The sequence below is a fragment of the Rhinatrema bivittatum genome, chromosome 2, assembly GCF_901001135.1.
Source record: "Rhinatrema bivittatum chromosome 2, aRhiBiv1.1, whole genome shotgun sequence".
Classification (NCBI taxonomy): Eukaryota; Metazoa; Chordata; class Amphibia; order Gymnophiona; family Rhinatrematidae; genus Rhinatrema; species Rhinatrema bivittatum.
Window position 1 is genome coordinate 421,312,367 of NC_042616.1, and position 16,915 is coordinate 421,329,281.

At 46.4% G+C, this 16,915-nt stretch overlaps 1 protein-coding gene across 1 annotated transcript in view; it reads left to right on the forward strand.

Annotated features, from left to right (window-relative positions):
• The window catches only part of FAM227A (family with sequence similarity 227 member A), a 230,846-nt gene that overhangs the window by 70,039 nt on the left and 143,892 nt on the right, over positions 1-16,915 (forward strand). Inside the window, exon 5 of the mRNA XM_029587120.1 lies at positions 13,550-13,654. Coding sequence (XP_029442980.1) covers positions 13,550-13,654 — 105 coding nt within the window. The remainder of the gene's footprint in view (positions 1-13,549; positions 13,655-16,915) is intronic.

The following is a 16,915-nucleotide window of genomic DNA, read 5'->3' on the forward strand; positions in this document are numbered from 1 at the left end:
ACTGAGAAGACACCAAGGAAGGAGCAGAGTATTCATGGCTATGGATTCCAAAATAAGAGAGGAGAAGAGTATTAGGCAACGTTATCTTCTGCCTCAAGTAGAGAGGAATAGCATACTCACAATCTCCCTAGCAGGTGCTTGGTCTCCGCAGGCATGCTCAGGAACAATATTGTGGTAGAAGGGGGATTAGCACTGAAGGTCAAGGATGGTGGAGGGAGAGCCCATAGCTCTTCCTGGAAACACAGTGCCTTACATCTCATGGGATGCAGGTTGAAGGCTGGACTGTGCCTGATGCTTGTTAAGCTCTACCTGGTGAAATGAGTTGCCACTTGAGCACCTTGAATTTAATGGCAGCCCTTAAATTGGACCTTTTAGACAGGGGTTCTGCAAGCTTCCATTTGTGGAAGGGGGTCCCAGTCAGTCCAGGTTCAGCCCAGATGGCAATAGCCTTGGTATTCTGGGCAGGAATAGGTGCAACCTGGGGAAGATATCCTCAAGGACTCAGACTTCAGAGGCCCCAAGAAGAGAATAGTCTTGGCATCCTGTCAACACAGAGTAGGGAAAACAAAAAATCAACAGTTACCTACACGTACCACACTTCTGGATGGAGGCTGTGATTGGGAATATTATTGGTGACACCAGGAGAGTTCCCTGTGTCTTCAGTCTTAGTGGAACCTCGCCAACATATATTTCCATCTGAGTGTATCACCAGAGCCCAGTAAGGTTTTTGTATAGGATAATCTTGCCCAGTTCTAAGGGTGGCTTTCAACCTAGCAACAGCCCGCAAAACCTTCATCAAGTTTGTAGTAAATGATGCCAGCAGCCTGGTAAATGCAGGGAACTATGCCGCACTCCTACTTAGGCATTTAGCTTATAAGCTCCAAGGCAGCCTCCAGAAAAATACCCCATCTCCTCTGACAGGTTGGGTTGTGTATAGAGTGGAATATCATTCGGATGTTAAAGGCTCTGGGCAGATGGCCTCTTGAATCATTTAAACAGTCATCCATGAAGGGCCATTTCGGCAATGGTTTTACTTGAAGGAATTTGCTTGACAAAGACACAACCTGGAGCAGTAGGCTCAATACTGCAGAGATCCCTATCTAGGAATTTCTCAAGGTCTGGTTCCTTCTTTCTACCTGAGCTAGTATCAGCTTCCATGGGAAGCTAAGGCCTGACCAGACATTGGCAGTGGTGGCTGTCAGGAAAAATGTAAAACTCATGATTATTAAATATACTTTAGATTCTCTTGACATACCTAACATTTTAGAAGAATAGATGAGCTGTTCTTGATACTTGGTGCACAAAAAGGAGGAGGTGGCCTCTAAGGCCTCCATACCAGATGAATCTAAGAGGCAATAGCATTGGTCTATCTATTATTAGCATAGCAAGTTCTAGCAAGGGTACAAGCCTCATCCTGGGCAGAGGCACCTCAGCCTCACCGGAAGAAACTGGCAGGGCAGCGGAATGGTCATCCTTGCACCTTCTTGAACACCATAAATTGGTTACACAGCCGAGTCAGGCACTGTCTTCAAGGCAAGGATTGGTAAGACAGCCCTGTCTTTATCCACCCCAGCTAAGGGAAAGCTTTTGTATATCCCATTTGTAATGACTGGTCTAGCAGGATAAGGAAGGTAAAATTATACTTACCTGATAATTTACTTTCTTTGAATACTGCAAGTCCAGTTAGCATCCCATTGAGGAAGACAAGGGCAAGGAGGATTAGGGGGACTAAGGGCATCAAGTGAGGTGTGACTGGCAAGCGCCCTCCTTCTGCTGCCTATATCCTTCTCTCATCTTACATTTGTGCCTCACTCAGAACGGATCCCAGTACCCCGTAGAATATGTTCAAGAATAAGGAATAAAGGGGATTTCTAGATCTTTGGCAGTAGGCTACTGGTTCTTAGTTAGGGCTACACCTCCTTTATACCCCTGAGTGAGGTAATGAAAGAGGTTTGTCCTCTGTCTTCATCAGCCATGGTGGAGGGAAATCCTATTTGTAATGACTGGTCTAGTAGTATTCAAAGAAAGTAAATTATCAGGTAAGTATAATTTAACCTTTGTTACCTATTCAAAAGCATTTGAAAATTTGGAGGGATCTGAAAATTTGGACTGGTATGAAGGTTTACTCCCCTGTAACTCAAGGTGGAACCAGGGCCGGTGCTAGTTGTTTTGCTGCCCTGTGTGAAAAATTACTGTGCTGCTGGGGAGAGAAAGTGACTTCATCTCCAGAGATGGCTGCCTATCTGCGGAGCTCCCGACTTGAATTAGCAATCATTTGCCATCACGACACTGCACTGCTTTGTAGACTGTGCTGCAGTGCGTGCATGCATGAGTTGGAGCACATAAATGTCGCAGATGGACAAAAAAGCCAGATTTTTAAAAGTTTTCCTTCGCGAACCAGGAGTCGTCTCATGCCCTCGGCTGTGGAGAGGCCGATGACGAGGCCGCCGATGCACCCGAGTCAGGTACTGTGGAGGGCACAACCTGCCCCAAAGAGTCGGAGGAAGGGATACCGTCACAGGCCGACTTCCGATAGTGGTTTTCTGAAATATGCCAGGATATGGCGCACATTAAAGCGGAGTTCGGTTCCATGATTTCTGAGCTTTGGGGTGAGGTCACTGATCTAGGGAAGCGTGTGGAGGAAGTGACATCGCGGGCCGAGGAGCAGGCGGCTGATGCTATTGTGCCAGGAAGATATTGCAGGCCTCTCTAATTCCGTGCTGAAGCTGGAAGAGTGCATGGAGGACCTGGAGAAGAGGTCTCGGAGGTCTAATTTGTGCTTTCAAAGGGTTCCAGAATTGCCTGCCTGTAGGGGAGAGGTACAGTAAAGGTTTGGAGGTTAGGGGGAGTTTCAATTGAAGAAACTGTATCAAAAACCTCCATTTAGAGCATGGGTTGATGGGCAGGGAAATTGGCTGTGGATTAGAACAGGCTAAGTTGTTAATTAGATTTTGTGTTTTCTCATTGAAATAATTAGCGAATTCTTTTGCTTTATTGTTTATATTATCTATTAAGCTTTTTTGTTTATGTGTACTGGTCAGTACTGAAACATAAGAAAGAGCTCATCTCACCACAGCCCGAAGAAAAAGGTCGTATCCAAACCTGCAAGTGCTCCTCCTCCTTCCTGCCTGCGCGGCCCCAGAAGAAAAACTTTGCCGGAGCAGCACAGGCAGGAAGGAGGAGGAGTATCAGCTGCATGCAGAAGAAGAGCAGCGTTTATGGTTCTCTGTGAATCCCAAGTTGCAGCGGGCTGAGAAAAAGAGGAGGCCCAGTAGCAGGGCCGCCGCGGATCCCACATTGCGGGCGACCCATGAAGATCAGGGCCGCTGCAGAGCCCATCCTGCGGCAACCCATGAAGAGGAGGCCCAGAGGCAAGAGAGAGGCTGAGGGCCTGTAGATTGCAAGTGTGTGTATGAGATAAGTTGAAAGACTGTGTGTGGGAGTGAGGACCTGAATGTTTGCAAAGACAGTATTTGAGAGTCTCTGTGTGTGTGGGAGAGACAGCATGTAAGTGAGAGCCTGTGCTTGAGCAAGACAGCATGTGGGAGTGAGAGAGAGTCTGTGTGTGTGAGAGTCAGCATGTGCAAGAGAGAGACTGTGTGTATGAATGATTGTATGAGAGAGAGCATGAGAGAGTGAGAGCCTGTGTGTGTGTGTGTGTGTGAGAGAGAGAGTGAGAAAGCATGTGAGAATGAGAACCTGAATGTGTGTTTGAGGGAAGAAGATGATGGAGAGAAAAGAAATAGAAAAAAAAGACAATATAAAAGGAATTGGCAAAAAAATAAGAAAGGGAAGGTGGAAAAAAAAAAAAGCCTGTGACCAACCGATTAGAAAACTAAGATCAGACAGCAAAGGTAAAAAAAAAAAAAATTACTTTTTAGTGATTGGCACATGTATTCTTTGGGAATGTGCAAGAGTAGCACTTTCTCTATGCGGATCTCACAATGGACGAGATCAGCATGGAGGAAGTGGAAGCCCATGGGGCCTGCACAGAGGAGGCAGCAGAATGGGCTTCGGTGCCAGTAGCAGCAATCAGCGCCTCCCCAATAGCCACGTGGCAGCAGTGACAGTGGCAGCAGAGGAATGAGAGAGGCTCCGAGGTTGCTGGAAAAAGAAAGAGAGGGGGGTCTGGCTTTTAGTGTATGCATGTGTATGAATGGGAGTCTGCCTGGGGGTGTATGTGTGTGAATGCATAGGTGCCTGCCTGAGGGTGTATCTGTATGAGAATGAATGGATGTCTTCCAGGGGTTTGTATGTGTGAGAATAGGTGCCTGCCTGTGTGTGGTGTATGTGTGTGTGAGAATGAATTGGTGCCTGCCTGGGGATCTGTGTGTGTGAGAATGAATGTGTGCGTGCCTGGGAGATGGGAAAGGAGTGGTATGAAAATGAATGGGAGCCTGCCTGGGGGTCAGTGTGTGTGTATGCGTGTGTGTGAGAATGACTGGGAACTTGCCTGGGTGTGTGTGTTTGTGTGAGAATGATTGGGAGCTTGCCTGGGTGTGTGTGTTTGTGTGTATGTGAGGGAGCCAGTGAGAGTGAGAGCATGAGTGTGTATGAGAAAATCCAGGGGAGTAAGAGGGTGTGTGCGGAGGGGGAGAGAGTGTCTTAGAGCCTGAGAGTGTGTCAGTGTCTGTGAGAGCGAGATGTTATGGTGGGTATAAGAGCATGAATGTGTATGTATGTGACAGTGTATGTGTGAGAAAGAATGGACATGTGAGTATGTGTGCGAGAGAGAGGATAACCTCCTAATCCTCGACAATATCAGGGTGACTGGAAATCAAGAGCTCCCACATATGGACAGCAGGGGCTTTTTAAAATCCTTATTAGTTGTAATTATTGGGTGATATTTGATATATGTGCTGGAAATATTTTATTGGTGTTTGGGAAATTGTAAAAAATGTATATGATTTTAATTAATAGAAATTCTATTTATCAGTAGTTTTAAATTTTTCTTTTATTAGTATGGTTTTACTATTATAACTGATTCTTTATGTTTCTTGATTTTATTTGTTTTATGAGGAATGGTGTTTCTGTTTTTCCATTGTTAATACACAGAGTCTGACTTCTTGGGGTTTCCATTTCAGTTTTTGTCTAATTTGTGCTCCTTTATTTTGTATTCTGTATTTGGTGAGGGTCTGTCTCTGCTCTGTGTATGTGATCATGATGAGAGATTCTGCTAGCATGTAGTGTCTGTATAGGGATCTATAGCAATTGGGATTGTTTTGTTTCCTCAGTAGGTGGTGTATTGGTTTTCTAGGACCCAGTGTAATATTTACCCTTGCTTTTTCACAGGTAGGGTTATTGTTGTTTGAGTCCTTGGTGTTATTACTGTTATGTTACGATGGGATTGCAGTATAGATTTTGAGTGCCTTTTTTGCGGGGTTTTGTGTTAGTTCACAGTGTGTCTGGCAGTGGAAGGTGTTTGTGCTGCTGTTACTGTGAGGTGACACCAGAATTTGAAAATTTCTCACAGGACAAGCAGGATGGTAGTCCTCACATATGGGTGACATCACAGGATGGAGCCCTGTACGGAAAACTTTTCTGTCAAAGTTTCTACAAAGCTTTGACTGACACTGGCACACTGAGTGCATTGAGCATGCTTAGCCTGCAATTATTCCTGTGAGCCACAGGTGTCTCCCTCAGCCTTCTTTTTTCTGCTCTGCAGTAAGCATAGCGGTTAGGAGCTCTGTGAGAAATTCTAACACTTTCTCCTTACGGAAACACTTAAACTTTTACTTCACAAACATTTTTCCCTGCACGGGTCTTCCTTTGTGTATGTTTATTTGACGCTTGGTGAGTAATATGCCCTGTTTTTTCAGTCGGTTCCTGTCACCTCCCTGGTCTGCCAACCGACTGCGGCCTTCCTTCTCCCTATGTTTTCAGTTAGCCACACATAGCCTGCGAGTGTCCCTCTGTGACACTCTGCTTGGTTATTAGCGCTAGTGGGACAGGGACTCCCACAGTTTCCGTTGCCGCCAGGGCCCCTGTTGATTTCAGGTTCTTCAATTTCCTTGGTACCCTCGCGCAGTCGCTGCCCCCATCGCTACCGTCGGTACCCCTTCAGACCGTCCTGGATTCTTAGATGCCATCGGTTCCCCTCCCCCGTGGGACACTGATGCCATTGGTCCCTGCATTGTTTCTACCAGTGCCATCCATGTTTTTCATCCATGGCACTGATTTTTTCTTGGGTTTCATCGGTGCCATCATCACTCGGATAGATGCCATCGACCCACACTTTTGTGTCGTCGGTGCCATCCATGCCCGGGTCGATGCCATCATCGCCCAGGGTACTTCTATCGATGCCAGGGTCATTTCCATCGATGCCATTGTTTATTTTATCAATGTCATCAATGCCCAGGACATTTCCATCAATGCCATTGTCTATGGCATCGATGCCAGGTTGATTCCATCGATGCCATCGATGCCAAAGTGGATTCCATCGATGCCAATGTCAATTCCATCAATGGCATCCATGCCAACATTGATTCCATCGGTGCCCATGTCGGTGACATCGATGCCAATGACACCATTGGTGCCCGAGTTGATCCAATCGATACTGTTGACATCCGTGGCCATGCTGTCAATGCCCATGGCCAAGCCACCGATGCCGTCAGCGCCCGCCTCCATATATCGATGCTCTCAATGCCCACATTGCTTCCATCGGTGTCTTCAACATTCTTATTGATGCGGTCATCGACTCCGTCGATGCTGGTATAATTTTTCCGATACCAACGATGTTTTTTCGATTATTTGATGCCACATTTTTTTCATAGATACCTACGCCGATGCCGTCAGTGCTTCCGTCATTGTCATCGTTGCTGCCCGGATCATTGACGTTTTTTCATATATATTTTTGACGATACCCTTGAGGCCATTTCGGCCCCCATCGACACCGTCAATACTGACATAGCCACGTAATGCCCTTGCCTAAACACTGTGCTGCATGCTTTGGGGTCTTATTAAAGCCCTGTATTAGCCTATGACACTACATAGTGCCAGGAGCAGTGCAGACATGCTGACAGTCCGTCATCAGTCGCCATCCATGACAGCGAGGGCATCCATCTCAGTGCTGGGGAAAGACCGGGCCGAGCACCATGGCATGCATCGTCACCGACACGGTGACCGTCCACACTGAAGCCATCCAGCACATCGGTGCTATCCTTCTCGATGCTGGATAATGCTCAGGCCGAGCAACATCACCACTGCCATCGACACTGTTCCGCACATTATTGGCAGTCCTTGGTGCTCCAGAAACATTGGAACGAGTTCCGAAGAATTCTGCACTGGCATCATGAGACATCGAGCCGCTGCAATGAGGGCCGGGTCCACGAGCCAAAGATGGCTCCCCTGTTCCCGAGGCGTGCCCCACCGACATTGGTGCGGGATTGTGACCCTCCACTAATTACGGTGGTAGCGCCAACCACGCTCAGCCTGTCTCTTCTATACCAGCGCCACCATACCAGGCATTAGAGTTGAGATGGGCGTCTACTCCCTCGATGACTCCTGAAATCCACAGAGCCAGCAATCTTCACTGGCTCGTCCTTCGGTGATCCACGTCGGATGGTAAGTACCCGTTTCTGCGGCATTCCCATTGAGATGTATTCTCTAATTCGGGCCACATGGTTCGAAAAGTTCTAGGTCATATACCTTACAAGAACCGTATTAGTGTCACATATCACTATGCCAGCTATGTCAGCCACAATACCAAGAGAACCTCTCTATCATTTCTTTAGGATTGCATCAAGACATCCTCTCATTTTCAGCAACGGGGTTCTGTACTGATTAATACTCTGGCTTCTGGTTCCTAATTCAGAACCAAAGTTCCAGATGCATTCGCTGATCTGCTAAACACGAGATCCAGCAACTACTACCTCAAGTGCAAGTACTCTTCGAACCCTAATGACAGGTCTCGATGTCTCCTTGTACAGCACACTGAAATGTGGGTATGACTTTACCGCTCACGCTCCCGTGGGAGCTTACATGATATCCAGATTACATCAGCCCCTCCAGTTGGACACCTTCTGGTCTCCCAACTGGCCAGATATCAGAGCGGCCACCCCACTTTGTACCAAGGTTCCCGGTACTTTCCCCCAGACGCTACAAAGCGCAGAGGGGGGGGGGGGCGGGGTTGGGGAGTTTTAATTACACTATTCTTTCTTTTAACAGAAAGTAGTTACTCTCCACCCATCCTGGACCTCAGAAATACCAACTTTCTTCAGAAGGCACAGGTAAAATGGTATCTCTCGTCACCATGCTTTCATATCGCAGTAAGTACATTACCTCTAATCTTTCTATGTGCTTCATGGTGAGTCAACAATATTGCAATCCCAAGCTCTGCCGGTTGCATCAGCTTCGGCAACTGGGGTATTTCATTGAATCACTATCGGCGACTGCTGTTTCTCTATGGAGTGCAACATCATTCACGCTTTTCCTTACATGGACAGCTGCATAACCACAGTCAGTCCACGCAAGGAGCTCTCACTTCTTCATGACTCACTATACATTTACTACCTGAGATTACTGTTACTGTTATAAATCCCTTATAAAACAGTTCTGGACACCACAGTCATAATGACCTTCCTGTCCAGCATACGCGCAGACATTCTAATAAATTCTTACATGTCCCTGCGCGCATTTTCCATAACCTCAGCCCCTCAATTCTTCATTGTCGGGTCATGGGGTTTTTTCACTATGCACTTTCCTCATAGATTCAAAACTGCTATGGGTTAGATTCAGTGAATTTCCATTATCAGTGGGTCTAAGCTGTTCAACCGCTTTCATCCCTCATCCATATTGCAGATCTAGAACCAAAACCTAGTCTGATTCTGCTCATGCTCGCATTTACTCAGGGTTGTAAAGTTTGACCTAAAAGCTTCTCAGCCCAATATGCGTCTATTCCACTCCAGGCACAGTTTCACATGAACTTCCTGGAGCTTGTAGCCATGAGTTATATACTTATGCCTTTCAATACTGCCTCTGCAACAAATCTTTGTGCATACAGACAGACAGCATAGGGACAATGTGCTTTCCAACACACAAGCACGCACAACCTCTTAGCTCCTCTGCAAGGAAGCTGCGCAGTTCTACCCTTGGCCCTTGCTCACTTCACGCATCCTCGGGCCACTTATCTAAGAGATTTACTGAACGCACTAGCAGACCTTCTCCATGTAGGTTTCCATCCTCTCGAATGGTCTCGGACTACATGTGTAGCGGGAAAAATCTTCCTACATTGAGGTCAACCGAACTTGCCCTCTGCGTCCGAATCGAACTATACGGTGCACAGATTCTACTCCCTACACATGTTTCCAATGCGTTCCCATAGACGCCTTTCTTCCATCAAGGGCCTCTAAAATGTGTTTCTTCTGCTGCCTCTCATAGCCAGCACTCTTCTAATGTTGAACCGGGACGGGGTTCACTGTTCCTCAGACCCACGTCCTGACCGAGACCAGTATGCTTCCCATACTTCTCAATCTATCACACCAGTAACCAATTCGCCTTCTCACAAGTCAGTCTCAAATCGTAGACTCACTGATGTTCTCAGGTACTGGTAGCGTCACAAAAACCCTTCCACACATAAATCCTACTAATCAAAATGGCATGATTTACCATATGACGCATACAAAAGGGTATTACCCTTTTTCTTTTTTCTACACCACTCTTTTCTCTTGCTCCCTTGGATTCTGCTCCCCAGACATCCTCCACATAGGTACACCTCTGTTCCAATTGGTGTATCGTTTGGGAGTGGGGATACCCGATTAACGGTAAACCCCTTCTGAGTCAGCTTACCATGGATTATCCAGTGATCAAGCCGCCTCTATTTTCACTAGTCACGGAATGGAACCTATATCTTATCCTTATAAGTCTTATACATTCTCCATTCGAGCCTTTCCTTTCCTCTCATTTCACAGTTTGAGATGGGAAATTCTTTCTCTCATAAATGTCATTTCTGCCAACAGGGTCAGTGAGTTACACACCTTGTTACATACTCATCCGACCCTGCCTTCCTCCGTGACCGAGTGGTTTTACGTATTCAACTTCATATCTTTCTTAAGGTAGACGTTGCATCTCACCTTGCTCAGAATATACTCTGCCCATTTTTCCCCAACACCTCTCTCTCACCAAAGCGAAAGGGTTTTTTTCTACTTCTTGGACAGCAATAGTGCACTTTCATTCTATCTAGATCGCACTACATTCCATAGGAATTCCACCTAACTCTTTCCTTCTGTTGCAAGAGTCAAACTGCGAGTTCCAGTGGGCAAATAGACCTATTCCTCCTAATTGACAGTCTGTATCTCTTTTCTTACCAACAAGCAGGCTTTTCACTACAACATTGTGTGTAACCACACTCTGTTGCGTCTGTCCCAGCCTTAATAGCTTCCCCTCGGCCGCTGCTGCTTGTACATATTTATCAGGCTGCAACCTGGAGTTCTCTCCATACCTTCGCAGCTCATTATTGCTTACATATGACTAGCCGGCATGCTCCATGTTTGGCAGTCCGTCTACTCTTATTCTTTTCGGTTTAACTACCCAACATCCTTCCACCGACCCATTAAGGGTTTCAGGATGCCCTCTGTTCCAAATTCCACCCCCGTCATTGCGCCTTTCGCACATCTTGGGTGCATTTTGTGCACTCTCGGGCATCCTCAGCTCGGTACTCACCCATTTGTGAGGACTACCATCCTGCTTGTCCTATGAGAAAGCAAATGTTGCTTACCTGTAACAGGTGTTCGCACAGGACAGCAGGATATTAGTCCTCACGAAACCCACCCGCCTCCCCGCAGAGTTGGGTCTGTATACATTTTTACTTTTTTTTTAGTTTCGTTTGCGCTTTTAGCTATAAGACGAAACTGAGGGAGACACCTGTGGCTCACAGGGATAATTGCAGGCTGAGCATGCTCAGTGCACTCAGTGTGCCAGTGTCAGTCAAAGCTTTGTAGAACTTTGACAGAAAAGCTTTCCGTAAATGGCTCCATAATGTGATGTCACCCATATGTGAGGACTAATATCCTGCTGTCCTGTGAGAACACCTGTTACAGGTAAGCAACACTTGCTATCTTTTAGTATGATGAGCTGTAAGGGAAACATCCAAGCTCCATTGTTTGGGGGAATTTCAGTGGATGCACAGAGTTACAGAACTGGAGGTGCAGGATTTATATTGACTTCTGTCTCTTCCTATATATTCCAGACTTCACTCTCATAGCCATACAGAATTAGTTGAATGAGGCTATCAAATAATTTTATAGTGTGAAACTGGCCAGCTTTTTAAAATTACACAGAAGACCCTTTGGACTTTTTTATTTACACTTTTTTTTTATAACCAATTTTAAAGCAGGATCCATGCTACAGAGGTGGGTGTGATGAAGAAATGTCATTTTGGCTCCACCCCCCAAAAATAAATTTCTTCTGTTTAGAGATGCCACTGATTTTCTGTGACCTTAAGCATTAGTACAAGAAGGATTAAGGGGGGGATGCTGGAGAGGCGCACAAATGCATTAGCCCCCGGGCGCTGGAGACCCTTGGTGCACCACTGGGTGCGAACCATATGGGGCTGCAAGCGGCGGCAAAGAGGAGTGGAGATTTGGTGGGCCGCCAGCAGTGCCCAACCTGCTCGCGACCCAGAAAACCACACAGTCGGCAGTCGTGATCGAGAATGAGGTTGGAGTCGGGGCCGAGACCAGGGGGTGGTGGTGGAGGCGCAAGGGAGAAGGCTCGCCTAGGGCGCCTAATCCCCTTGCACCGGCCCTGATGGAATAGTATTTATATGTAGACTGAAATCCCCTAATATCAATGATGAAATGCTGGGGTTTATTATATCGGTGACCCATTCATCAGTGGTGAAACGTTAAGTTCTAACACTCCAGGAGGTGTATATACTAAACAAACTTGAAGTGAACTCTATTTAAAAAATCCTATTTCATAGTGTGATGAGATAGCTTAAACTAGGGATGTGAATCGTTTTTTGACGATTTAAAATATCGTCCGATATATTTTAAATCGTCAAAAATCGTTAGGGCCACGATACAATACCAATTCCCCCGATTTATCGTCAAAAAATCGTAAATCGGGGGAAGGGGGAGGGCAGGAAAACCGGCACACTAAAACCCCCTAAAGCCCACCCCAGACCCTTTAAATTAAATCCCCCACCCTCCCGAACCCCCCCCAAATGCCTTAAATTACCTGGGGGTCCAGCGGCGGTCCGGGAACGGCAGCAGTCCGGAACGGCCTCCTGCAATTGAATCGTGTTGTCTTCAGCCGGCGCCATTGCGCAAAATGGTGGCGCAAAATGGCGGCGGCCATAGACCAACACGATTCGATTGCAGGAGGTCGTTCCGGACCCCCGCTGGACTTTTGGCAAGTCTTGTGGGGGTCAGGAGGCCCCCCCCAAGCTGGCCAAAAGTCCCTGGGGGTCCAGCGGGGGTCCGGAAAACGATCTCTTGCCGCGAATCGTTTTCCGTACGGAAAATGGCGCCGGCAGGAGATCGACTGCAGGAGGTCGTTCAGCGGGGGTTCCGGACCGCCGCTGGACCCCCAGGTAATTTAAGGCATTTGGGGGGGGTTCGGGAGGGTGGGGGATTTAATTTAAAGGGTCGGGGGTGGGTTTTAGGGGGTTTTAGTGTGCCGGCTCACGATTTTCACGATACTTTAAACACCCAAACGGCAACAATACGATTCCCTCCCCCTCCCAGCCGAAATCGATCGTTAAGACGATCGAGGACACGATTCACATCTCTAGCTTAAACTTCTTATGTGCTAATAATAATAAACCTCCTCCTTTTTTGTTAATCCTAGGAATAGAAAATACATCGCATTAGGTGTCGCAGTTGAGTGATGGATGGAACTCTTTCTTCCTTCCCCCTCTCTTCCCAGGGCTGTGAGCACTGCTTCTGCAGCATCTCTCGCTCAGCTGGCCTGGGGAGCGGAAGATTTGAGGCAGGAAATCAAAGCCAGGTTCCTCCGCATGGCAACTGAGCCACTGAGCCAGCCCTTTTTACCTGTATTTTTAGCAATAAGGGCCGGATTTTAAAAGGGTTATGGGCGTAAATCCGGTCTACGCACGCCGGGCCTATTTTAAAAAGGCCCACGACGTGCGTAAAGCCCCGGGAAACGTGTAAGTCCTGGGGTAAGATAAACATTTTGGGGGGGGATAGAGTAGGGCTGGGGGGGGAAGGTTAGGGGAAGGGGTGGGAAGGTCAGGTTAGGGGGAGGGAATGGGGAAGGCAGCGCGGCTCGGCACACGCAAGGTGCACAATTGTGCACCCCATTGCGCATGCTGACCCTGGATTTTATGACATGCGCTTCTTTTAAAATCTACCCCTAATTGCACAAATCAAATACACACAAATGATACCAATTTTAATTTTATAACAGAAAAATATTACCCCTTCGATGCATGAATGACTGTCAGAGATAGTGTTGTCTTTAACCCCGTATGCTCTCTCGCCCTAGTCCCATGGAAACACTTTTCCATGTTTGCTTTATTTTCCCCATGTGTATTTTTTCCCTCTCCTTGTGTGTGCTTTTATTTTCTCACTTTTCTTTCTCTCCGCAGCCAGAGCCAGAGATTCAGAGCCTGCTGTTCGAGTATGTCGCTGAGAACTATGTCCATCTCCTCCACGAAGCCCATTCATTTTTGTATGGAGACACGCTTCTAAAAGTGAGGAAAGCCATCAGAGCCTTTGGCTTGCCAGGCCTTATACCAAAGCAACTGCTTAGCTAAATCTAAACTTAACCAGTCTGCCACAAACCCCACCCCCCCCTCCAAAAAAAACAAAAAACAAATTCAATGACAAATTCCTTAGTTTCTGCTGCTGCTATTTGTATGAGTGAATTAAGAACATGCCTTGCTGAATGGCCCACTCCCACCTTGCAGGGCCTCACATGCTCTTCAATAAGTTCAGTGAGGGCTGGCTTACAGGCTCTGCTGCTGTCTTCTGTTCTCTGCCCGAATAAGTGATCAGTAAACAGTGAGGCCCATATTCAAAAAAAGTAGAACAGATAACTTTTCGGCTAAATTTAGCTGGATAAGCTATCTTGGATATTTAGCGGCATAAACATCCTACTGAGTATCACCAATTAACGTTATCCAACTACCTTCAGCCGGATAGCTTTAAACCTAGCCTGCTGCCTTTTGAATATTGCCAGTTAAGTCTAAAGTTATCGAGCCTTGTGTGGCCAGATAACTTTAGCTTTAACTGGCTATATTCAAAACATAGCCGGCTAGGTTTAAATTGGTGCTGCTGCTGCCAAAAAAAATAAAATAATAATAAGCAGCTCATGAGCCTAGTGGCCCAATCACTGTCCCCCACCAAGTGATTGGGCTCTAATTCATCTGCTGGGAGCGGGGCAGAGGGTTCCTCGCTCCCAGCGGTGAAGACAAAGGTATCGGAGGGGATAGGGTGCAGGAGCTACCCTTTATTCAAATGGGTGGGAAAGGGGGGTGGCAGCTGAGCTCCTTTTAAAGGTTTAATCGGGACGCGGCCTGGCTTCCAATTCCAGGCAAATAGTGACTTATTAAAAAAAAATTTAGGGGTGGGGGGAGGGTTTTAGAATGTTATATAGCACTGTTATGATTTGAGAGGGAGGGGGTGGCCCGACTTATTTGGTCTAAAACCCTCCCCCCATCCCTAAATGTTTTTTAATAAGTCACTATTTGCCTGTAATTGGAAGCCAGGCCCCATCATAAATTTAGATCTGCTCTGAAGCAGGTGTAAAATTATCCGGCTAACCTAGCGGGATATCCCCAATATTCGGCAAGGGTTGGTTGGATATCTCAATCCCTCCCCGGAACGCCCTTAAAACGCCTCTTTCTGTTCATACCTGGATCAGTCCAGACTCCTGGGTTTTGCCTCCCTTCCAGCATATGGAGACAGAGAAAGTTTTACTGATACCACCATATAATTTGCTGTGCCACCTCAGTATTTCTGTCTCCACCAGATGGTAGAGGTGAAAATCCTGCATCTAATAAAAAAAAAAAAAAAAAGATTTTTAGGATCGGAGGATTCCTCCCAGGAATGGCTATATTATAGCCGGGTAACTAGTTACCCAGCTAGAATTTAGCTGGATAAGGGCTGAATATAACCAGGTAAGTACTATAGATGGATAACTATTAGGTTATCCATCTAAATGGCTTTTGAATATCTACCCCATTGTGTCTACAAATCATAAATGCTCTAAGCATTGTGCAAAACTAATGAAAGTAACAGACTAGGCCAGTGCAAAGGTATTAGGAGCCTTGAGAGAACCTTCAACCTTGCGCCCTCCCCCTTACTGACCTGTCTATCGGTGGCAACTCTGGCACAGCAACCCCCCCCCCTCACCCTGTTCAGCATCCACTTCTCACGCTCTGCCAAGTTCCACATCCCCCTCCCTTTGCCCCATCCACAGTGCCTAGCATCCCTTCTTTCTGTCCTACTGTCCAGCATTTCTCCTCTCTTCACTTCTTGCTCAGCACAGCAGTATCACCCCAATCTCTTTACCTTTGTTTTTGCAATGTCCAGCCTCCTCTTTTCCCACCCCTTACCTGACCAGAATTCCCTCTTACTCTCTCTTACAACCTTATTCTCATCTGCCCAGCAACCTCTCTGTCTGTCTCTCTCTGTCTCTCGCCAAAACTCCTCCACCCACCCAGCATCTCCTCTCTTTCTCTACCCCCACATCTGCCCAACATCCATTCCCTTCTGTCTTGCGTATTAGCCTAGAAATGCCACTCAGAGGAGGTGGTAGGATCAAAAAAGGTACCAGCATTCATGGAATCCCACCTTTAGTAGTAACCATCTAAAATGAATGGCTTTTTTTCTTTGAGAAATAAGATAATTGCATGTTGCTACATGATTCCCCTTTCTGAACCATATGGACACGTCAGAGGAGAATGATCTCTTTTCTCTTCGGCCAGACCAGTCCAGTTGCATGGGTTATGCTCAGCAACCAGAGATGGAGATAAAGCTGCCGTGCTGGACCTCAGCCTGCCAATATTCTGTCTCCAGCAGATGGTTAGGTGAGAGCATTCTGTGCTGTGAACTTAAGGCCTGGTTAGAAGGTTGTTTGTAATGGGCAGCTCCTGAGGTGAAAGTTCTTTACTCCCTTCCCTCGGTTGGGTCAAAGCCCTGGACCTAGAGGTCTTCCAGATTCTTGGAATAGGGCACCAGATGGGTAGACTGTAGTTGACCTTCCCTTCCTCCCTTTTTCTCCTCTTCTGGTATACGGGTTGCACTTCCCCACAAAAAACCCCCAAAATAAAACAGTATAAGATTTTCTATTTTGCTTTCCTCCCTAGTTGGTTGGTTGTGCTTTTAATAGTTTAAAAAAAAAAAAGTCTACATGACCAAAAAAGAATAAGGCGCGATACTCAGCAAGAGCTCTGAGGTGAATAAAGGAGCATTTTTTGTTCCCATGGCTAGGTATTTTATTGTTGGGGGCTGCAGAGCAGGAAGAGGGAACCATGACTTCTCCTCTTGAGCAATGGGTTTCCATTCTAGTTTATCTCCATATTTATAATTTGTGGTCTTTCTGTACTTGATGAAGGTCGGTTTTCTGTGTGACATCGAGTTGAGGTATTTTACTAGCATGTAGGCATTTGTATCAACCTTATTTGATGTGTTTTCTAAATAGGTCATGCATTGGTGGTAAATTACTGTCTTTTTGTAAGAATGGCTATTGCGCCTGGTAGTAGAGGGAGTTTATTTTGCTTTTATTGAGATGTCACCTGAACCAGAATATCTTTTTATGTATGGTGAGTTGTATGGGTAATGCCCTAGTTCTGCTCTGCACTCATTGTTGGGGATCAAGGAGGTTCCTGTGGATGCAGAATGTATGTTTACATTTAGCATAAAAGTCACAAGTGCCAATAGTATATCGTGGTTATAATAGAGACGCAGGATATTAATGACCTGTCATAATATTTTTATTTATTTTTTGA